General features: G+C 42.8%; 1 protein-coding gene across 1 annotated transcript in view; it reads left to right on the top strand.

Annotated features, from left to right (window-relative positions):
* Positions 1-23684, top strand: part of sema6bb (sema domain, transmembrane domain (TM), and cytoplasmic domain, (semaphorin) 6Bb) — a 120553-nt gene that overhangs the window by 68111 nt on the left and 28758 nt on the right. The window contains exons 6-14 of the mRNA XM_018667361.2: positions 6019-6117; positions 7641-7731; positions 8332-8451; positions 9203-9291; positions 10188-10405; positions 16814-16945; positions 17508-17657; positions 18923-19102; positions 21831-21971. Coding sequence (XP_018522877.1) covers positions 6019-6117; positions 7641-7731; positions 8332-8451; positions 9203-9291; positions 10188-10405; positions 16814-16945; positions 17508-17657; positions 18923-19102; positions 21831-21971 — 1220 coding nt within the window. The remainder of the gene's footprint in view (positions 1-6018; positions 6118-7640; positions 7732-8331; positions 8452-9202; positions 9292-10187; positions 10406-16813; positions 16946-17507; positions 17658-18922; positions 19103-21830; positions 21972-23684) is intronic.

The raw sequence follows: 23684 nt of genomic DNA on the forward strand, positions 1-23684 counted from the left end.
GTCAGAGGATTTGATTTCACAGCCTTTTTTGGCTCCTAAATGAATCAATTTTAAATACCACATGTAGAGTCACTTTCATTTCTTGTAGTTGTGGTCTTTTCTAAAAAAAAAGTCTCACCAATGGTTTGTGTATGAGGAGTATCTAGTTTCCCTGCCTTTTGATGCTGGACATTTTGTGATGTATATTATTAAATATCCAAGCTGATTTCACATTTTACTGTTCATCGTTTGTTTGCTACCTTACTGTTTTTCTCTGCAGGTTGTCCCACACTAGGAACAAGACTGATTTAAGTTCAGCCTATATTATATCCCAGAGGCTGGTTGTTAAAAAGTTGTAATTTTGAGAAGATTACTACATTCACAAATCAACGCTGAGGTTCATGAGGGCCAAAAACATCAAAAAGGCTCTGCACACTTCATTCCAATACAACGATGTAATGATGGGTTATCAGACCTTTATCACGGCAGGTCAGCTCTCCAGATGTTTGTGCAGCATTTTCTTGCCTTTGATTATTTTTCATACTTGATTCTATTATTTTGGTTTCCCAGTGGCTTTCTGTATTGATTTCTCCACAGTTTTTGTAATATGTTGTAATTGTAGGCTGTATCTACAGCAATGAACTGTATTTCCCATGTGTGCTTACATGAGAAAGCATGTTTGATCGTTATATAGTCATAATATGGTCAAACATTTGGCCTGATGAAGGTGTACTGACTAAATGCTAGCTCTATCATTATCATGAAATACTTGCGTTGGTTCTCTGTGTGCTGAGCCCTTATTTCTCCATATAATCCCAAAAAGCCAAGTGTACAGTATCACATGTATTAATCACAGTTTGGTCAATGTGGCAATTTGCCACAGTTTTCTCAGTGGGTTGTCAGACAGAGAGCTGTCCAGGGGTGACGCAGGTTAAGTGTTGTGGTCAAGGATTGAACGGGAGGTGTGTGCACGTGGGTGTGTTTTTACATGTCTGCTATGTGTCCCTATGTTTCCACCAGGGAGTGGAGGTCTGCTGACCCCATGAGCTGTAGGTCTTGCTGCAGGTTGGCTCCACCGCTGAGACTGCCACATGGCCGACTGGCCTGGCAACGTTTCTGTCTTTCTCTCTCTCTGTCACCCTTTCACTACGTGCCTGACTCTGTCTTTATTTTTTCTTCCTATCTCTATTATCTCACTTTCTATTCCTCTCTCCCTCCCTCTGGTGTCTGATGTTTGTTTGTGGCCTGTGGTATGTTCAGTCAGAATTACCATCAAACAAGGAAGATAGGTTGCAGAGGGACGCGGATTAGCTTTAACATGCTGAGTAAGACCGCAGCACTCAGAACGGCACATTGCTGCTAATTTGGTACCGCTGTTAATTTATCCTCCGCCCCCATGCGCATAAACATACACACACTTTCTTCCTGTCATGGAGAGTCACTGTGTTTTCAGTCAGGATTGTGCATCAGGGATTTTTCTGAAAATGACAGGCCTGTTGTTAATGAGTCGAGAGGAGGGCTCGCCAAAGCTTTGTGTGTGTGAGTGTGTATTGTGTATACAGTATATGTGTGTGTGTGTGTGTTTGACTATGTGTGGGAGAGTTCTGGCTCAATGGCGGCTCTTGGCATAGTAACGCTCTCTTCTCCCTGGTCGCTAACATCAGGGGACCAGCCAGGCATGTAATGGAAACTTTGGAGATTTAGAGGAGCAGCTTGCTAAATATGACCCCCCGATGTGCTTCCTTAGATGGCTCTTATTGTACGAACATTGCTAAAGCAGGTCATCATAATAACATATTATATTTTATCAGGCTATGAAAAATGCTGTGGTTGCTCTTAAATCAGGGAAATGAGCAGAAGATTTTACAACCTATGAACTTGTTTTGTATTTTGGTTAGTGCAAAAACAGGAACGCTGATTGTAGCCAGAGGTAAAACACCAACTTCATTAGGTTTTGGGATAATGCCTCATCGTTAGAGGAAACATTGAGCCCAGGCTTAGGCCAAATGAAAAGGTTGTTTATCTTTTCAGTCTAAAGGTTGAGTTACGGACAATAGATGAAAAGCAGATGCAGAAGGTGGAGCCTCCTCAGTTTTAATGGTGTCTGACTGATGCAGGTTGTTTGGAGCAGACGTGTTGTAGCAACAGAGAACTTGTTGTCGATCCTCTGACTGCATGTGTGATCTCTTGCATTTAAAAGTCTATGAGTGCATTTAGATATGTATGTTTCTGCGTGTCTGAGGAAAATATGCGCCTGTTCTGAAAATTTCAAATGGCAAGGAATGCACTTGCTTGGTCAACATCTGCAGAGTAGAACTAGCCTGGCTAACATCTGCCTCAAGAGCAAGAAACTGATTAAAGACCTGCCTACTGCACAGTGTCTAGTTTATATAAATGCACATTCGCATATGCAAAGTTGCTCACAGTTACACATACACATGCTCATGCACCATCTCCCCAACACTCTTAAATCCTCCTCATCCATTCACAACTACGTCCACATTTGCACTGAGGTGCGTGCTCCTGTGTAACTCATCTGTGCTGCAGATTAATTTTTCAGAGCCCAGGCAGCTCTGCCACTGTCAGTAAGAGAAGCAGGAGGAGGAGGAGGAGGAGGAGGGCTGCAGTCGTCTGGGTCTTGGAAAGGCTTGCCAGCCAGCACAGGTGGCGTTTTGTCTGGATTCTGCCCAGGGAGTGAGGGAGCAGAGAGAGGGGAGGAGGCAGAGGGGAGAAGAGGGAGGCACCGGGACATACAGCATTTGGATTTATATATAATTGTTTAATTCAGTGATTCACTGCCTGATCCTTTATAATTGGTTTGGTTTTTTTTTTTAATCTGAAAAACTGTAATCCTGTTGACAGAATTGGGCTTTAATAAAGAAGGACCTGCACCTGGAAGTGCCAATTTACTTCCTGGAACTGATGAATAAGGGTTAATGAAATGCATGTGTGCAGCAGGGGATGAATTTTGACGATGTCTGCAAAGTGCAAATGGCAATCAAAGCTCAATAGCTGAAATGCTACAAAGGATCCAACCCTTGTTTTTATCCTGTAGTCATGAAATGTTTCATTTTATGTGTACAAGCGCTGCCAATTGCCCACATTTGTGCAGTGGTTTGGCGCTTCACAGTATTTACTCCCCTCTCTGAGATGCTGGCAGTGGGACTGGGTTGTTATTAAGAGTGCTTCATCTGGCTTTGTGATTACAGCTCTGACCAAGCTGACAGACTGCAACCCCACCGACAAACAGCATGCAAATGATTCTCGCACATGAGCACGCATCTGTGCTGCGAAGCACAGATACACACATGCAAATACATGCACATACACACATAGATGTACTGTATGAACCCGACACAGATGAGCACACTCTGCTATGTGGGGGAGTGGCACACATGCATATACTACTGCTGTCGCCTCTCAATTTGTCACATAGTGCTGCGCCATTAGAAATTTACACTTCGCACCCGACGCACCCCCTGCATTCAGCGCGCACACACACACTCTTTACACTCACACATGAGAACACTTCCTTCTTTCCTGTTTTTTTGCTGTTGAAAAATGAGAACCCTGCAGGGAGTGGAGTGGGAAGGTGGTGGGGTAAAGGGGTGCAGGGTGGAGCATCTGGAATAACACTCACCCAGCTCTCATATCACTGCTTTCCCTCTGATCTCCTCCACACACAAATACACATAGTCATTCTACATACCCGCTATCACCACCACTGCCGCCTCTGCTTCAGCCCTACTTCTCTTTCCAATGACATCAGGGCAGGTGGTGGTCTTGATGTAGACCCCATCTGGTGTGAGTAAGTGTGTGTGTGTGTATGTGTGTGTGTGTGTGTGTGTGTGTGTGTGCGTGTGTGTGTGTGTGTGTGTGTGTGTGGCAGAGCTGGTGCCATCCTGGCTGTGAGAGTAGTTTGGGGTGGGGGCTGCTGCCTGCCCTCCTCCAGTGATCTACTGTACATCACCAGTCACTCTACACTCACTCACACAGGTGGCCAACTCTGCCTTGCAGAGACATACTGCTGTCGGTACCTTTTAGCTTTTAAAGTCAAAGGTCATGGCTGGAATTCAGGTTTAATACTCATGGAAAAATGTAAACCCTCTGCACAAGCAGATTCACTGCCGTGTTGACAGGTGTTTTGTTTGTTTATTATCATGTTACTTTTGGTTGTAAAGCCCTTGAGACAGTGGTTCCCAGGCTTGGGATCAAGACTCCCCATGGGGTTCGGGTGGGGGGGTTAAACAACTCAGGAAAAAAATTAACTTTTTAATCAAACTGTTCACAACTAATGTCCACACTCAGGCAGAACCTGTGGTAAAAGGTTATAAGTAGATATTGCTTCATTTTAAAGGGTTTACAACCAAAAAGGTTGGGAATTATCAATTACAAAGCACTCATACGCTTATTTTCCCTTTTTTTTTACTGTGCACTTTTCTTGCTTTCCTAGGAGTTATGTGAATAGCTAATAAAAGGTTGGTCAGCTGTGGCTCAGGAGGTAGAGCGGGTCGCCCACTAATTGGAAGGTCAGCGGTTCAATCCCTGGCTTCTCCAGTCTGTGCCGAAATATCCCTCGGCAAGATACTGAACCCCACGTTGCCCCCCGATGTGTGTATCATCAGTGTGTGAGTGGGTGTGCATGTGTTAGAGTACTTTGTAAAATAGAGCAAGTATGAATGTATGGGTGAATGGGACACGTAGTGTAAAGTGCTTTGAGTGGTTGATATGACTAGAAAAGCGCTATATAAGTACAAGTCCATTTACCATTTGGTCCATAATGGTCAGTGATCCACATATATACACATATGTATTTTATGGGGAACTATACTAAACTGCAATAAACAGGCGGGTAAGCAGACACATTTTGAAATAGCTCAACTAATTTGATAAAACTGAAATTATGATTTGATTTTGAAAATATATCTACATGTGTCAGATGTAACATCTACATACTAATGTTGCACTGAACAGTCAGCTAATGAATGGAATAGCTTGCTAAAGTAACAAATAAACTGTTCAAATAAATATGGAAATGTAATGATAAATGTAAAATTCTGAAATATTTGTTCTATAGTGACAAATAAAATTGTTGAAATGGGTTGCTAAGAATAATGGGAAAACAGGTGGATATATAGTTAATGGTTAAATAGTTAGCTAAACATAATGCTGAAATGGTAAAATAGTTAGCTAGGTAAAAGTAATGACTAAATGGCAAAACTAGATAATGGCTAAATGTTTAAAGATTAGCCAAAAGTATTGAATATGTTGTTGAAATAAAAAACTAGAGGTAATGGATACACATTTTAAATATTTAGTTTAAAGTTCTGGATAAATGGTTGAAGTTAAATGGTTGAAATAGATAACTAAACTGAACCAGTCATGGCACAAATGTGTGATCACCACAGCAGTGTAACGTGTATGTCATATATGTGTTTAGTAACTTTTGCCATGACCACACTGACACGTTATACTTTTGTCGAGGCAGGAGATCAGCTTGAATATCATTTTCCTCTGTTTCACTAAACCAACATTTATTACTGTCTGGCCCTGTGGGGAAAAACAGCCATTAAGTCATGTGGTGCTTACACGACTTCTCATTTCAAAGAATGAGCATGGAAGAATGAAACTGTGACTCAGGTTTATTTAGTCATTAGATGGGCTTCATGCAGTTTGACACCTCACGGTGGAGAAATTAGCCTTGAATCTGTTGCTTGTTTTAAAATCCTGAGGCTGGTTTGGATTACCATCTGTCAATCAACAGCGACTGTGTATGTGTGTGTGCATGTGTGAAGAGGGTAGACACTTAAAGTCTCTGCGGGCTATGTTCAGACTGTATCAATATGATTGACAGCGTTAATGGCGTGATAATTCCACACATCAGGCAACTGAAAAGCTTCATTTCACAGAGCGGTTTGGATAATCAGGGTCTGAAAAATAAACTCAGTTTTTCCTCTATTCACTCTGCCTTTCTTCTCTTCAGTTTTACCCCTCCTGCATATTAAGCTCTCCATCTCTTTATTTCACTCTTTCCTGCAGGATGAATGCCGTAACTTCATGAAGGTGCTGCTCAGCAGACAAGGAGGCCTGTTTGTGTGTGGGACCAACGCCTTCAACCCGCTCTGCGCCAACTATACTGTAAGTAAAGACTAAAAACATGCTCACACCTTTACCTCCATTACAGCTCCACCTATCCCCAAACCTGTGACTGCATGTGATTAGTTTGACGTCATTGATAAACAGCTTTTCTATTTCTCCAGAAGAGAGGACTCGCTTCCACAGTACAATTAGTATGCTTGTTCAGGTGAAAATTTACAGCTTGATTAAAGTTGTTTGTTTAGCACTTGCAGCGGTGTTGACTTCCTCCTCAGGAGTTATTCATCCCTGTTGTCTGGCAGCTCCAGTGCCTTGTTTCCCTGAGATACAACAGTTGTTATTTCTTGGTGGTTAAACTTTGTGGTCTGCTGAGCTTGTTATCATTGAGAGTCAGAGACGATAGATAATCAAGACGAACACAAAGAGGGGCAGAGGAAGAGGAGGGTATTCAGAGACTGGTGGAGACGTGACTTGTTTGCATGGTTTGATTTCTCCTGCTAGTGGATAAGAAAGCACAGAGGCAACAATTTAAGAGACACCAGTGTTCAAGCTACAAGTGTAAGTGTCGCTTGACCTGATTCAAACAGTTGTGTACTCTGAATAATTCCTCCTCTCTGTCCAAAATACATTTGTCAGACCTGAATCCTCCACCATGCAGACGAATGTGTTCCACTTCTCAACCAATCCCTGTCTCGCTCGATTACAGTAACAATTTCAAACTTGTGGAAGAAAAACTACACATAAATATTAATCATCAGCTCGGCTGATTTCACATCATTCAGCAGGAATATTAAATGAGGGATGAAGGCAGTAGAGCTGGAGAGAAGAGGAAAAAGAGAGGGGGGGGGGATCCTTTCACTATCAAAGGCTTTTTCAGATAAGTGTTATTTTCAGTCTCTCACATTTCAAACATAGTGCAACAGTGGAACAGTGAGACATACCTGGCCCATTATCTGTCAGCCACTAATGACATTCTACAGCGGTGTATAACACACCTGTCTCTGCCTGATAGGCTGTCTGTTTCTCTGGGGACTAGTTAGGGATGCTAGCTACTGTTTTATTTATAGCCGGGTTTTAATGAAATGACACCTATAAATTATTTCATTTTCAACCATGGGGGAGATTTAGACTGTGCTGCTGAAATACTTTGCTTGAGGCTTCTTTTTAAGTGTATGTTTGTGGAGGTGTTTGTGAAAATGAGAGAGAGAGAGAGAGAGAGAGAGAGAGAGAGGGGTGCAGAGATTTCACTGTATATGCAGGTATGTTTGTGTGAGAGCAGGAAAATTGTGTGGATCATCATCAGCGTGACTTTATGTGGGTGGACCCCTGTGTGTCTGTACTTGCGCGCGTGTGTGTTTATCCGTTTTATTTATGTATGAGAATGTGACTCTTGTTGTTGCCGCTGTGCCTAATTGCCACCAGTGAATCATTAGTTTGCACTTATGGTAACACTCCCTAATTGCCATTCTCTTGTGCCTTGTTTTCATAATGCAGCTGTAGACACATTCATATTGTTTGGAGTTTGCTGATTGATGTGTGCGTCTGTGTGTGTTTTATGTGTGCAGGGAGACACTCTGGAGATGGTGGGAGACACGATCAGCGGGATGGCGAGATGCCCATACGACCCCAAACATGCCAATGTAGCTCGATTTGCAGGTAAGACACACCTTTAGTTTTAGTCTTGTTGTTAAAGTCTCACCTATGTGTGAATCGCACATCACTGTGACACTTCGTGCTGTCACACACTTAGTTTTAGTGGGGGCAGAAATGAATATCATTGAGGAATATCATTGTTACTCTCTGAAGGATATTTTGATGCTTGAATACGCTACATAAGCTCAGCAAAAATGAGCCATTGTGATTTTTCAGTTTTATTCATCTCCTTTGTTTACTCCATCAGATTTAAACACTTCACTATAATCAAATCAACAGTGTTGTGTGGCTGAAACTGCAGAGAGCCATTACTGTTCAGCCATCTACCTATTATCTCATATTAGTTGGCAATAGAAAAAAGATACTGTTTTTTTGTGTGGGACTGCTGGCAAAGTTGCAATTATGTAACTACAATTACATTGTTGACTGGTCAGTCATGTCATCCTCATGATGCAGGACTCTCAGAAAATGGTAACATCGACTTCCGCTTTATGGTTTGCTGTCATGCTTTTGCTTTGACAGGCTGTCCAACTCACTAGTGTGCGTGTGTGTGTGTGTGTGTGTGTGTGTGCGTGTGTGCGTGTATGTTTTTTTGTGTGCCAGAGGGGAATTTGTTTACAGCCACAGTGACGGACTTCCTGGCCATTGATGCGGTGATCTATCGTAGCCTTGGGGACAGTCCCGCTCTGCGCACCGTCAAGCACGACTCCAAGTGGTTCAGAGGTACCTGTGTGTGTGTGTGTGTGTGTGTGCATGCGTGTGGATACCTTTGTATGCTTGTCAAGCTACATTTGTTTGTGTTTTATCAAGTGTGGACGCATTAGTGTAATTTTCCCAAGCATGTCTTCTTGTCAGCATCATGTCTGTTGTTGATGTTGTCGTCAGTGTGTGATGGGTTGAGCGAGCGTCCGCGTCACTTAGCAGCCTGCGGGATCGATAACATGTGTCAGTAGCAGAGGGCTGAGTCAGCAGGCTGACAACTCTGTCTCCAGGTCGCTGGACACGAAGCTGTCAAACTCTCAGCTCCTTGACAGAGTTCGGACCTTCCACATCACGGTCGGTCTGCAGTCAAACCCAATGACAGCAGCAGGACAGTAAACAAAATGAAAAACACAATATCAGACATACAGGTTGTAGCCTGTCTCGGGTGTAATAGCACCAAAATGCATAGCGTGAAACTCATTTCTCAGAAACATCAGGGAGTCATAATGCGCTTATTGTTTGGTGTGAAATCCCCTTTCACCATGTAATGAAATTAAGCACGGCCTCTGCCTCTTTCTCACTGCCCTCATGTTACCTCTGTGTCATGGGAGTGAGTGATGCATTCGCAAATGGAGACAGTGTTTGCTATATGCGTTCTCATGCCCCATCTATATTTCATCAAACCTTTACTCTCCGCGCACCTCTCCAACCTGATGTGCTTCCCCCTTCTTCTGCTCCCTCTCTCACTACTTCTCTCTCTCTCACAATATAGAGCCGTACTTTGTCAGCGCTGTGGAGTGGGGACCTCACATCTACTTCTTCTTCAGAGAGATAGCCATGGAGTTCAATTACCTGGAGAAGGTATAGAAGTCATTCTGATGAAAACATATTCTCTTTTCCTTCTGAACTTTCATTATTCACACAGAGGAATTGCTGGTCTTCTCAGAGCATCTTTTAAAAGGCCTGTGGAGGAATATGTGAATGTGTCGTTAAAATGCACCGCCATGAAAGGAGCTGCTGCTGGTCTAACATCTCTTTGCTGCTATTATTTGAATGTCAATATCAACTCTTTTCCCCACAGCTACACTGACCTTTCATCCTCGTATTTGTTTGTCTGCATATCTAATCCGACAAATCACGGTGTGAGCAAACAACTCATGTCTGCATTAACCTGAGAGAGGCCCCCCCCACCCCCTCCCACCCCTTTTTTTATTGTGACTCTGTATATTTCCTGCCCTTACCAGAGCTGGGCATACATCATTATTAAAAAAAAAAAAATCAGCATCAGGAAACCCGCTGCTCTAATAAATTAGCAATTCACATTTGGGGAGAAGTGCTTGCACAAGGTCTCTGCCTTTGACATGTTTACAGAACGCAGAGTAAATGGATACTTAAACAGCATCACTGTTGTTTGGATGAGGGTCTTCAAAGAAGCAATTTTGAGATGCGCTGACATTTTCATGAATAATTGATTTTAAATTTACCATTATAAAACAATGATCTGTCAAAACAGGGTTTCCGCATTGCAAATAGCATGCAAATGACTCTTTAGAGATCACCCCTGAGTTGAAAAAAGCTTTTAAATAGACCTTTTTGAAGATGAAACCCAGAGCTTGGAAAATATTTCCTAACTCCCCAGCTTCTCATTGGAGTTATATGTGAGCTGCAACATGGATATGTCTGTCAGTATATTGCAAATGTGTTTTTTGCGCGCTCATTTTTCTTCTATTGCTTCGCCGGGGCCCGACTCCTCGCAGGTGGTGGTGTCACGTGTGGCCCGTGTGTGCAAGCGAGACCAGGGCGGGTCTCAGCGCGTTCTCGAGAAGCAGTGGACGTCGTTCCTGAAGGCCCGTCTGAACTGCTCCGTCCCCGGTGATTCCCACTTCTACTTTAACCTGCTCCACTCCACCAGCCCCATCATCAGGATGCACGGCAGGGACATCATCCTGGGGGTGTTCTCCACGCCAGCCAACAGGTACAATAGCAACGTAACAAACAAACCTGAAAGCAAGATACAGAAAACACAAATATGACTTTCTCTCAAAAATGTGCACACAATGAATGGCACCTCGGATGAACTCAAGTACCCTCTCATCAAGATCACCTACCTATTTTCTTTCCTTCCTTCTCTTTTCCTTCTGTTTGAGCTGTTTATCCATTTTAGCTCCAGTATATTTCACTTCTACTTCTTGCTAACTAGCTTGCACAAACTTAGAGTTCAGTTGTTCCAACTGACTCAATATTCAGTTTTTTCAAATTACTACTACTGCTACTTACTACTACTCTACAGTCTTTGCATATACCCCCAAGCAACGGCAGATCCTGGTTCACGATCACCGATTTAGATCAATACTCAACCTTTCTGCCTTCAAATAAGAACCTATATTTGTTTATACGTGTGTGACAATGTGTGTGACTGTGAGGGCTGAAGTGGAGAGATTTCAATCCATGTCCTGTCAAAGAGACAAAGGGGGATTCACACTGTGTGGAGTTGTTTTTAAAAGAAATACACAGACATAGAGAATCCATCTTGACATGCTTACCACGGAGACTGGGATAGACGCCCAGTGTGTAGCTGCACTCACAGGGCTCACCTAGAGAATCCACGGACCACCAGAGTTTGTTCCTTCACCTATGAAGCCGGGAAGAGCAAGGTTTCCTACAGTTCCAGGCAAAGCTCCAGAGAAATGAAAGAGGCTGGCGTGGTGGTGCAGGGGTCAAGATTGTCGGGTACAGAGTAATTTAAGACACATGGAATGCTTTTCATTGAGGACAAAAGGGTGATTTGTTGAAAGACAAGATTAAATTGAAAAAAGGTGAGAGGGGAGGAGAGCGGAGGAAAGGAGAGGAGAGAGGAGATTCTGCCTGGTAAATGGGGGATTATTGGAGGCTGAGGGTATTTGCAGAGCCAAAGACAACACAAACAGAAAGATAGAGAAATTGAACAACAGAGAAAAAAAGGGAATGTGACAAAAATATTTATTTGAGCTTCACATACAGTACATTTCTGACCCTTTAGATGCACCAAATAAAGAGTTGTTCCTGTGTCAGCCACTCGTTTTCACAAGTCAGTCTAGTGTTGAGTTTTAACTTTGCCTAAAATGAGGGGATAAGTGGGAGAAGTCTCTTCCCTGAGTATTCTGCTCATCGTGCTTCATTTGAAGATATTTACCTTTTTTTTTATTTTAATACTGGATATAGTGTGTTCCAGTGCATCTTCCAGGCTGCACTAAGATGAACAGATAAAAATAAAGTATTGCTACAGCATATTGCAGTCTAAGTGGCTCAAATCATAGAAAAGAATTCAGTATACTTTTCTGTGATGGCCCACTCACCCTACACCACTTTAATGGCCCTGATACCACTTAGTGTGTCTGGCAGTACATGCACATTATAGCAGACACTTAGAAATACCTACAACTGTCTGCCATTTGATTCTGGTCTAGAATCAATACAGTCTCTCATTTAATTGCAGCCTGTAGGAAAACTATCACCTGTCAGTCCCAGTATAATGCCAATCCCTGTGTTTTTAGGATAAAAATAAAGCTCTTTACCAGTTGCAGAACAGTGTCTCAAAGCAGTGAGCTTCCAACTTCCGAGTAAGAGACAGCAGAGAAAGAGAGAGAAAAAAGAGACACTGAGCAAGTAAATGCAAAAGGACACAGAGGAGAATAAAGGAGGAGACAGAAGAGAAACTCAAGGACGAGGAAGTCAATAATGGACAACACGTGCATCCCCAGCTCTCTGAGATCCAAAACTGTTTCATCAGCTGCATCTTATCTGCGTGTTTGGAAAGGCTATGCTGCGAGAGGGGGCCACTGCCTGCAGAGACAGATGGATGCTTCGCACACACACACACACACTCCCACTTTCAAACACAAACACACTTACAATGGTTCCCAGATAACAGCATTTACAGCATGCCACAGAGGAGAACCAGCTGAACACACACACATACATGCCCCTGCCTGGGTAAACTGCTACTGGGTCCTATTTTGAATAAGTTCCAGCCAAGACAGAGAGAAAGGGAGAAGGGCTAGATGGATGTATAAAGCGATGTGTGATGGAGGAAAATGAACACGAAGAGAAAGAGAGAATGTGTGAGGTGAGCTGCAAAACTCCCACTGGCCCCCGTGTGGCCCACTGCGCCACACTGGCTAAGTGCTTGCCAGACAAATTGCTTTGGCTGGCAGCGTGCAGTGAAAACAGCATGAAGCAGGACCTGTGAGTGGAGGAATAGCTATTCTTTGCTGCCATTTGGCCCAGTGCAGCGTGTATGGGACTGTAGTATGGGAATGACAGGATGGAGTCAAGGTTCTACCGAGAATCTCCCCTGGAAATTCTGAAGTTAGTAATCTCCTGCTGTGCCCACATAATTTTACAGCCACATACCAGGCACTTAACTGTTATGGAGTTGCATTTGTGGGATCCCTCAGTCACTGCTTCCAGGGTATAAAAATGCCCCAGATTGCCAGTTCCTTTGTGCATCTACCTCTGAAGCCCTCAGGCCCTTCCTCTTGAAGAGGAATGAAAGAAGAGCATGGATTTCCTACTGAGCACCTCCTGCACTCAAACTCCTGATGCTCAAGAGGTCAACGAGGCTCAGGCAATAACAGTACGGGACCGCTGGAGAGAAAAAGAGAGAAAAAGTATTTTCTGCTTTATTTAGCAACTCAAATAAGTGGGTATATGTTGAAAGAACAGCAGCGGGATGTCAAATGGAAGTCTTACCGTCATCCTGCTGCACTGGTATTAAAAACAAACAATTCTTGTTATTCAGCTATTGTTTTGGCAGCTGAAAATGTATATTGCCACTGGGGCAGACTGACGTGGGCTCATTAGGCTTAATGGAGTCGTGCAGGAATGCAAGGAAAACATCCCATGGAAAGTAAAGTAAATCTGGTGCATCCTGAGAGCGGGAGGTCCTGTTTGGTTTTGGTTGTGGAGAATCCCGTGTGACAGGGTCAGACAGCAGGATGTCCCTCTGGGAAAACACAGCAGAAGAGGGGAAATGAGGAGGACAAGGAGCAGGAGGAGAACAGGTTTACGGTGCCAGGAGAAGCGCAGCACAGAGGAAGATACGCAGATGTGCAAGCTAGTCCCCTCGGGCCTGCTACTAGAGAAGGCAGGGGAATACATAGTCGGGTAGCTGCCTGGAGACAGAGAAATGGGTATGGAAGAGGAATACCACATGTAGTTGGCAGCAGAGCCATGTCACAAGGAAATACAGCGTTGTTACAGGAGTGTTAGCTGGTCCACATGGGCTAGGAAAGTCAGGTTACAGAGAGCAGAGAAAAGCCATGGGGAAGTGATATGAAAAGGTCAGGGAAAAGTATGAAAAATTGGGTTATTTGAACACACACACAAAAAAAAACCCAAATCAGGCTTCTACTAGGGTAGAAGTTCAGGGGATGAAGAGGGTCTGGAATTTGAGGCCTAATTGGAAAATGTAATAGTTTTCATCACAGTATTGGTATTTTGACCATGACTTTTAAAACTAATAAAAAGTCAATAATTCTGATCTATATAAATCAGATAGATGTAGGAAAGGAAGGACTATACATATATGATGCCTCTTACTTTAATGGAATAGCTTGACATTTTGAGAAAGGCACTTATCTGCTTTCTAAAACAAGTTGTTTTTTACTGGAGTCACTGCTCCTGACCAAGAAAGAGTCTGATGCATAACCCCCCTCTAAAACTGCAGTGTCATTTTGGGTGGAGGTGGGGGGCTCCTTTTTTCTACACTTCAGTTTTTGTACTGTTTTCAACAAGAATATAATGTGTTTATTAGTGAGCTATAGAGATGCTGGTAGGCAGATTTCTTCACATTTGGACAGAGCCAAATGTTTCCTTCTGTTTCCAGTTTTTAGACTAAGCTAAGCTAACTGGTTCCAGCTTCATATTTACTGCACAGACAGAGTGGTATCCATATTCCCATTTAAGTAAAATTCCAGTGGAGCATTACTCCGCTGGAAAAAGAAAATAAATTTTGGGTTAATTCGACTAAGGGTCATTAGTTTAGTACGAGGCCACAGCCATTGCAAAGTTTCTTCCAGTGTGGCGGCCAAAAGTTTATCTGATTTTGCTGAAAAGAAATAAAAAAGAAGATCAAGTGGATCTGGAACCACTCTGGCTTTATACCAAGTTTGGTACAAATCAAGTCAAGTCTGTCAATCTAGTCAACAAACACAAAAGCCTTGAGGGGAAAAGCAGTTCAGGTCATGAAAAGTATCTAAGAACATATACAAAGACATGGAAATGGTCCAACTGGCAAGATTGTACTGTATAGATAATTGGACTCAGTGTGTGGGATTTCTGACCTTTAAATGTATAAGCATTTTAACAGAAAATATATATCCCCTATGTGGTTAATTCATACTATATTTCACAAGTCTCTTCAGTTTATCAGGCTTAAAGCTCCCCTGACTCCTACCTTCTCCTCTACTTCCTCATCTATTCCCATGAGGCGTCATGTGTCTGTGAGGACTGTATTATTCCAAGCTGTCAGCGAGCTTGTTAAATAGTGAGGAAGTACTTTGGACTCCACAGTAGCCCTCTCAAACGGACACCTTATGTATCTTGCACGGACAGCCTGTCACTCAGCCTCAGTCAAGGAGAAAGAGTGAAGGAAGGACAAATTCAGATGAACAGACAGTGAGGAACAGGCGAAATTTGAAAGTAAACGAAGGAAAGTGGTCTCAAGTGTGGAGGGTGGCTGAGATTGAAAATGAAGTTTGTGTACAAGAAAACAACACAACTGGACCAAGAAACAAAAGCGGGAGAGACGACTACAGAGTGAAAATGAGAATGATTAAAAGAATTCAGAGAGAAAAACAGCCTCAGGCCTTTTGGCTTACTTCTGTCAGACACAGAGCCCTACATGGGGCAAACTCAGTGACCTGCAGCGAGAGAGAAAGAGAGAGAGCTGGGTGGGGTGGGGGAAAGGTAGAGAAAGGAAGCCAAGCTGGCATCGAAGCAGAGCTGGCAGACATGTCACACATAACATCTGGTGCCTGTGGTCTTTAGAGAGACGCCGTATCGTCCGCAGATCCGCCTGCAGCTCCGCCGCGCTGGCCGGGGTTGAGTCACATCCCTGCCTATGAATGATAAGTACTGAAGGAGGCGGCGTGACCTGATCAAATGGGCACATCAGGAGAGAACGGCTCCCTGCTGCAACCCAAAATCCTGCCTTCGGGGCAACGCTTTCCCAAACAAACCCTTCCGTGGCTTTCAAAGGGGCATTCAAGAGAAACACGGTTGGGTCTTGGTTCATAATCACTGGGACCACAGACCCTCAGATCACCAGTTAGACATTTATTTTTTGAAGAAGTAAACAGGGAAAGAAACAGACAGGTTCTGTGTGGGAATCGTGTAGCAGCAGGCCACAGGTGACTCAGTCTCTCAGGTTTTTTGGATATGTGTGTATCGCTAAGGTATTAGCACTTAGTCACAAACTCTCACACCACACACACACCATTAGTCATTGATGAGGACACATTCAGAGCAGAGAGTTGAGTCTCAGAGCAGGAAGCATGGGATGTTTTTTTTTTTTTAAAACTCATTCCTTATCTCATCCTGACACTGCTCTCTTTATTTCTGTCTCTGTAGTGCGTCGTCTCTGTAGCCATAACACAAAAATGTAGCATCAGGCTGAGTGGAGAGATAATCTAACTTTGTGTGAATGTGTCTCTATTGGTTGGCTTGTAACTGTGTGTATTTGTTTGGGAGTGTGTGTGTGTGTGTGTGTGTGGGCTATGGACACTCACTCGGAGCAGATGTTCTGGTCCCCGTAGCAGGGTTCACAACAAGTTAAACAGCCTCCGAGGTGTGCCTGGGCTTTTTACTGGGACGTGTTGTTGGGTTCATTTCCTTTACGAGAATCTTCCCCCACTTTTGTGAAAGGCAGAATATTTGGTGACTCATTTCCTATTTCGTTTTATATTCCAGGAATTCCAGCCAAGATCTTTTCACGGGCCTAATCTAGCTATTGCATCCGCTGCATATCTATTCTTCGCCCACAGAGTTGACAGCATCTATCTTATCCTGTCTTTCTTTCCGTCTCAATAACAATATCCTTTGTGTTCAAGCATTGAATGTCAAAATATGAACAGCCCAAATCCAATTTGTCATCTTCACTGGGTGTCTGTCTCTTTCTCACACTCACAATTGACTGTCTATATTTTAACTTCTATCCTTCTGTCTGTTTTTCAGACCTACCTTATCTTTTCTTTTCCCGTCACTTATTATTTCTGTCCCCCTGTCTGAAAGCAAAGCCCACTTGACACAGGACTGACTAGTCATTTCACATCAGCTCAAAGCACTTTTCCAATCAACATTCTCTGTTTCAATCTACCTCTGTCTCACCACTCTGTCTCTTTAGTATCCCAGGTTCGGCAGTGTGTGCCTTTGACATGGAGCAGCTGGCGGCAGTGTTTGATGGGAGGTTCAAGGAGCAGAAATCACCCGAGTCTATTTGGACACCCGTACCAGATGAAGTCATCCCGAAACCAAGGTGCAGATGGCTCTAATCGGTTTATGCACCTGTGTTCAGGTTGTTATCGAAGAACTATGAGAACGAGACACTATTATGAATAACCTTTATTTTAGTTTAGCCATGAGTCTACCTTAGAAAGTGTGTTCGAAAGGGCTACAGGTCATATCTAGTTTAGAGTTTCGATTTCACACAAAGAGGAAATACACACCAGGTACAAGTCTGGTCAAATACACAGGTGATGGAGAATGCAGGAAGAAGCTGCATGTAGAAACTTTGTTCAGTAAACTGAGAGTCATGTAGAGATGGGAAATCCATTTTTCACACAGACAGAGCTTGTTCTCTGCCAATCTAAAGGCCATCATCATCCAAATACATCAGATATGAGCTTTTGACTAAATCAAATCAGTGTCATTTTTACTTTTTTTAAAAAAGGATATGTCTGAATATGAGACACTCAGACAGTCTAGACTGCTTAATTACGTAACTATATCTTCACTGAGGCCTGAAATAGTCAGAAATGAGAACGCCACTTTGCCTCTGTACCGTCTACTAAACTTTTGCTGAAACTTCTTGTCCCTAGACCCGGCGGCTGTGCAGTTCAAGGATCCAGGTTTAATTCATCCAACTCATTCCCTGATGACATGCTTAACTTTGTCAAGACCCATCCTCTTATGGATGAAGCGGTCCCATCGCTCGGACAAAGACCCTGGATTGTCAGAACCATGGTTAGGTGAGACTGAACTCAGTCAAACACCAACTCTGTCTCTTAGAAATTATGTTAACACTCTGATAATTTGAAATAACTATAGTGCCACTTGAATTGCATTTCTTATCAACATAATGAGGAAAAGTTTTTAATGGATACATCTGCCAAGTTACAAAATGTTTATATAGAATGCATTTGCAAAATAACGTCATTCATTTGATTCAACATTCATTCATAGCAACTTAAGTATAATACAGGCACTCAAAGCATTTGGTTAAGTTCAAGTTAAGTTTGATGGTCTTTGTTAAATACTGAAAAATGTTACTTTATTAACATTTAACCAAAATGACAATCTTTCCATAAGGTATAACGCATAAAGAAGTGTCTTGTTGCTTAAATTGAACGTCACCATTAAGTGCAAAACTTAATGACTTTATTCAGCACTCAGCTGTGCATTCATTGGAGTCATCACAAGATTTTAAGTCAGAGGAAATTAGAAATTTTAAGTCAACTTAACTTGAAATGAGTAAACTTACATTAAGTCAGTGAGAAAACATGAGTTTATTCTTCAACATTTCTGCATGATGTTTTACAGTGTAGGAGACATGGTTGCAAACACACACAGATGTATGTATACAAACACACACATGGCCTGTCTGTTCGGGCTGTGGGCTCCTTCTGTTGAAGTTATCCTGGTTCGATGTTGAAGCCTGTGGTAGCAGGCGAGCAGCTGTAGCGCATCAAGTCTCACATAAATGCATGCATTCCTCTCCCTCTCTCTCTCTCTCTCTCTTTCCTCAATCTACCGTATGGAGTCCCGCTGCCGTCCAGTCACCAGGGGATTATGGGGACTGGATGTATGTGGAATATTAAACACCCGGCACAACATGGCTTCTATTCTTGTCCATTGACTCATACACACAGGACTGTGTGTAGTTCAGCAACACTCTGCTATTGTTCCAGGATGAGCCCATTTTCTTGACTGATATTATTAATGACTGAACGTCTGCTGTAATTAGTTTATTATGCAAATTTGATGAGCAGCTTTTTTTCCTCTGTGGAATTCATTTCATTTTGCAGTGACTCAAGAGAAAATGGCATATTATGATTTAAATTCACAAGAGTCCCTATTTTACACCTAAACCAATCAGTTGTAATGCACTTAAATCATAAACTTGCCTCTAGGAGCTTCTTGAGTATGCTTTTAGCTTTCATGAAATCAAAGTCCCAAATGAGCTGCGTAGCTCTGTAGCATTAGCGTAATGCTCTGTCTCTCTGCTGCTGTGCAGGTATCAGCTCAATAAGATTGTGGTGGATACAGAAGCCGGGCCTCACAGGAACCGGACCGTCCTGTTCCTCGGGTCCAGCAGAGGGACCATCCTCAAGTTCCTCATCATGCCCAACCAGGACAACACTGTCACCAGCAGCAACATCTTCCTGGAAGAACTGGAGGGATTCAACCCCGATAAGTAAGATGTTAAAGCCAATAGAAGGGGAAAAGTTAAAGGAACAGTTCAGCATTTTGGGAAATTTGCTTATTAGCTTTCTTGCTGAGAGTTAGATAAGAAGATTGACACCCCTCTTACTCTTATGTCTGTCTGTTAAATGTAAAGTTACAGCCATCAGCCCACAGCCCTCAGCTTAGCACCATCCAGAGGTAACTAAATCGTCTACTAGCACCTTTAGAACTCACTGTTTGTTTAATCTGTAAATAAACCAAGGTGTCAAATTGTCACGTTGCTGCTTTACCGGGGTTATGTGCCCCTTATTATTTCTTGGCAGTAACTTTCTAGAGTGCTGTTATCACTTTGAGGTTGCCTGACGTGTTAATTAGTGAGCTTTAAAGGTGCTTGTAGGTGGATTTGGTTAATTTTAGACAGAGCCAACTGTCTCCCCCTGTTTCCAGTCTTTACGTGAAGCTAAGTTTAACCGGCTTGCTTAAGCTTATTTCCCAAAAATATCAAACTATTCCTTTAAGGCATAAACCTGTATGTCAAGAGCTTGATGTAAAACAGCTCACAGAGAGAAGACATACAGAGGCAGTGGCCTGGAAAGGGTTAAATGACATCTGAGGTTGATGTATACAAAGCGAGGGGAGCTGGTGGTGTGATACACCTAGAAAAAGAGTCGCAGAAAGAAAAAAAAAAAACACAACATGTCCTGGAAACATGACGTGTCCTGAATTATGCAGAAAACCTCACCTATTCTCCGAGAGATACACATAATTGTGCCAGAGCTGAGACGAAGCAGCAACCCCCCGTGCAGGGAATACAAATAGGGCAAGCAGAAAAGAATGGGATTAGAGGCTGATGTTCATTATCAAATCTGAACATCTTCTAATGAGGTGGAAACATCCTGTAGGACGGCATTAGGGGGAAAAAACATCAGAAAGTAATGAAATGACGATAAAATCACATTATCCTTAATCTTGACCAAAATTACACTCTATCAGGCAAAATGACCCTTTATCTTTAGTCTGAAGCTGAATCATATTTAATATCTGGATCTTGACAAAAGATTGGAGTGGATTGGGTTCCTTCTCTTTTCCCTAATTAGCATTTTGCGTGACGCGGGCAGCTTTGCGCTTCATTGGATGCTCGTCGCCACGTAAGGAAGGCTGAGCACATTGTCTTTTCAATCTTCATTTTTGCTTTTGTTCTTTGTTAAGATGCGCTGTTCCACATGGTGAAGAGCAGCAGGGTGGGGGGTGTGGGGTGGGGATAGGAGGGTATTGTCACACAGATGCAGGCAGATTTGGCTGGTGATTATCTTTCACCAAGGCTAATTAGACAGATTTTAAAAGAAAGTACATGTTTCCAAACACTAGCTTTCTGTCGCTGTAATTGCAGCTGCCTGATATATATGCCTTTTATTTCAGCAATAAGGGGAAGGGGAAGAAAAGGATTATTTCCTAAATCAACTGGCTGGAAACACACTTTTCAGTCGAGTCTACTTGTACTGTTTCACTTCTTATTTAGTGATGAACTTCCCTTCCTCTCCCAACCCCATCTGCAAAATATGCTCACCAATTTGTGTCTCAGCTTATTTGTTCTGCTTCAGACGTGACAAAATGAGGGACAGTGATGGGGGGGGGGGGGGGGGGGGGTGATGAATGAGCTGGTGCAGACTGGAGCCAGTGTGTGAGGGATAATTTGGTGTGCATGGTGAGCCCACCAGGAGGTCAGTGACAGTCCAGCTATCACAGCAGTCACCCAGCTAATCAGGAGACAGAGCACAGCCACCATCAGTTTCTTTTCTTTTCCTTTTTTTTTTTTGTCCTTTTATGCTGCAGGCCAGGCCACCCCCAACCTCACCTTACATACACAGACAAAGTGAAGCCTTGTGCACTGTAATAAACCCCAGGGTACATAGAAGCAGGGCAGCTAAGACAGTCATCATTCAAGAGGTCAGCACAGATAGAAATCATTGGTTTATGACTGGCGTGTTGCCATAATGAACCAGGAAATGACCTGAAAGCTTTGCAACACTAATGGATCCTGTATTTTCCCTGTGCCTGATCTTAGTCCCATCTCTCTTATTTTCTTTTCATGACTCTCTCATCTTTGATGTTCCTTGCCTTTTCCCTGCTTTTGTTAGTTGTTTATTCTATTTTTTCACTCCTCCCTCCCTCTCCTTTTCCCTACCTTTTCGTGATATCGGCTGTGAAGAATGACTCACAGCTTGGCCTTAGCAGAATGATAGATTCTTCTTAATGACTGTGGGCCCGCCGCAATGTTATTACCATAAACCATCCAGATACAACTGATGCATGAGTGCACATGTGCATAAAAAGGAATAAATCCGCAGCACAGAGGCAGGTTGTTGCTGGCCATCGTAGCTTTTAAGTGCCAATTAGAGGTGATTCAGCTCCCAGCTGCTGTTTTTTTGATGGCCGGCCGACCCCTCAGACCTCTACAATCAGCACAGTGCGTATTTGGGTTGACACCGTAACATCTGTCAACGCGGATGGCCTCTTGTCACTTTTACTTTTATAATGGCTTTTATTTTAGGCCTGTTAATGTTCAGTCATGAGGAGTGTTTTTTTGTTGTTGTTGTTTTTTTCCTTGCTGTAATGCTCAGAGTGAGGTCAGAGATTTTATTGTGCAGCCCTAGTCTGGTAATTGAAATTGCCTAATGCATTTTTTTGCTTTTGTGCGTGCCTGCCTGTTTGTGTGTGTTTATGTGTGTGTGTTGCAGGTGTGCTGAAGACTCTCCTCAGGCCAGGCAGCTGTTGTCTTTGACTCTGGACCGGGCAAGCCACACTCTCCTCCTCGCCTTCCCCTCCTGTGTGGTCAGAGTACCCGTGGCGCGATGCCAGCTCTACTCCCGATGCATGAAGTAAGTCCAGCCGGATACCGTGCCAGCAGGAACATAAAAGTGCAGTAGGGCAGCATAATGAGAAGCCAGGTGACGGTTTGCGAAGCATCTGGCCCCTCACAAGTGTCCTTGAGCAAGACACAGTGAGGCCCTGCCAGCTCCAGACTTACTGTTCTGTAGCTGACCTGAATTTTCTTGCAATAATAACACAGTTCTACAAGTTAATAACCACTGTCACTGTGCCCTTGAGCAAGGTGATAATCTGTTAACTGCTGTGTAATACAGAAATGACTCAAAACACAATAAAATGTTCCAGTAAAATTGGAAGAAAATCTAATAAAAACTGTTAGTGTAATACACCATCATTAAAAGTAATGCTGTATTATTGCATCTGCCAGCAATTTTAACTTTATCATAGCTGCACTGTAATTTTGCTAAAGGATAATAATAATTATAATATTTTCTGACAATAATGAATCTCATGAGAGTAGTAAACATGTACAAAAGCCATATAATAGTTGAATAATGTTACAGTTTTAATGTAAAGTTTAATCAATAGTTATTGTTTTAATGTGTTCTTTTCCATTTAGGAGCTAATTTAGATTTTTTATTTTTAGAGAGTTTCTATTTCATCCAGTAGTTATTAGATTATCAGAAGCCACAGAAGCAGCTGCTCAGTTGATTATTTTGGCAGCTTAGTGGTGTGAATGTGTTTAACTTTGAAGAGCTGTTGTGAAAAAGAGCAAGCACCCCGAGTCTACTAATCCTATTTAATTAAACATAAAAATGCACATATCCAAAGTGATGATAATTCACCTGCATACACCCCCACACCAACACCACGGTGCACACTCAAACTCTCTCCCTGGCTGGCACACTTACCGAGCTTTGATGCCTGTGGCTGTGGCCCGCTACGGTCCACTGACACACTAACACAAACTTGGTACACACACACCACCACCACCAGCAGCAGCAGCACATCAGGCGTGCAGTGTGTTCACTGAACCAGGTGAGTCATACGAGAGCGCAGTCCAGTGCGCATCAAGAAACACTCACGTGCTTTCTGAGGTGCGTTAAGTGCCAGCGTTTATGTGTTTACATTCGAGTACGAGAGTTAATGTTCTGTATGTGGGTATGTTCAAGACTTTTTAGTGATGCTTCAGCAGCTTAAGGTCTGATTTTAAACCTTTGAAGAATTTTTGATTCAGTGTGGTTCCAGCTGATGCGCTGATTCCTTTCTGACCGGCTTACATGGTCAGAGAAATCGTTAATAATTTAACATCTTACAGTAAATGGTTTTCTTTCCAGTGCGTACACAGCATGCACTTGCAGAGTCACCTTTTAACCTCATTTAACTCCACATACAGACCCGTCCATAAAAACACATGTTTTGCAGTCAACCACAGAGCAAACCCACAGTACATCATTCAAGAACAAGTGCAGTATTGCAGACTGTATTATTGGTGAGCAGTGACTAATCCCTTGTGGGACACTTTACTACCCTGCCACCCCTTTTTCCAAATATGCCACAGACTTTTAGATTGATGCCCTATCTTCAGGACATAGAGCGCTTTCTATTTCATGACACTAATAGAGACTAGTAATTCTTCACATTGAATGTCTCATTGGCTTTGTATTCTTGTCAGGATTACATTATCACTGTGTGATGGTGGAGCTGTGGGTCTCCTTGTTGCTGCAGTCAAGGATAGTCTGATATCTGATATTTTAGAGATT

Source organism: Lates calcarifer, linkage group LG17, assembly GCF_001640805.2.
Source record: "Lates calcarifer isolate ASB-BC8 linkage group LG17, TLL_Latcal_v3, whole genome shotgun sequence".
Classification (NCBI taxonomy): domain Eukaryota; kingdom Metazoa; phylum Chordata; class Actinopteri; family Centropomidae; genus Lates; species Lates calcarifer.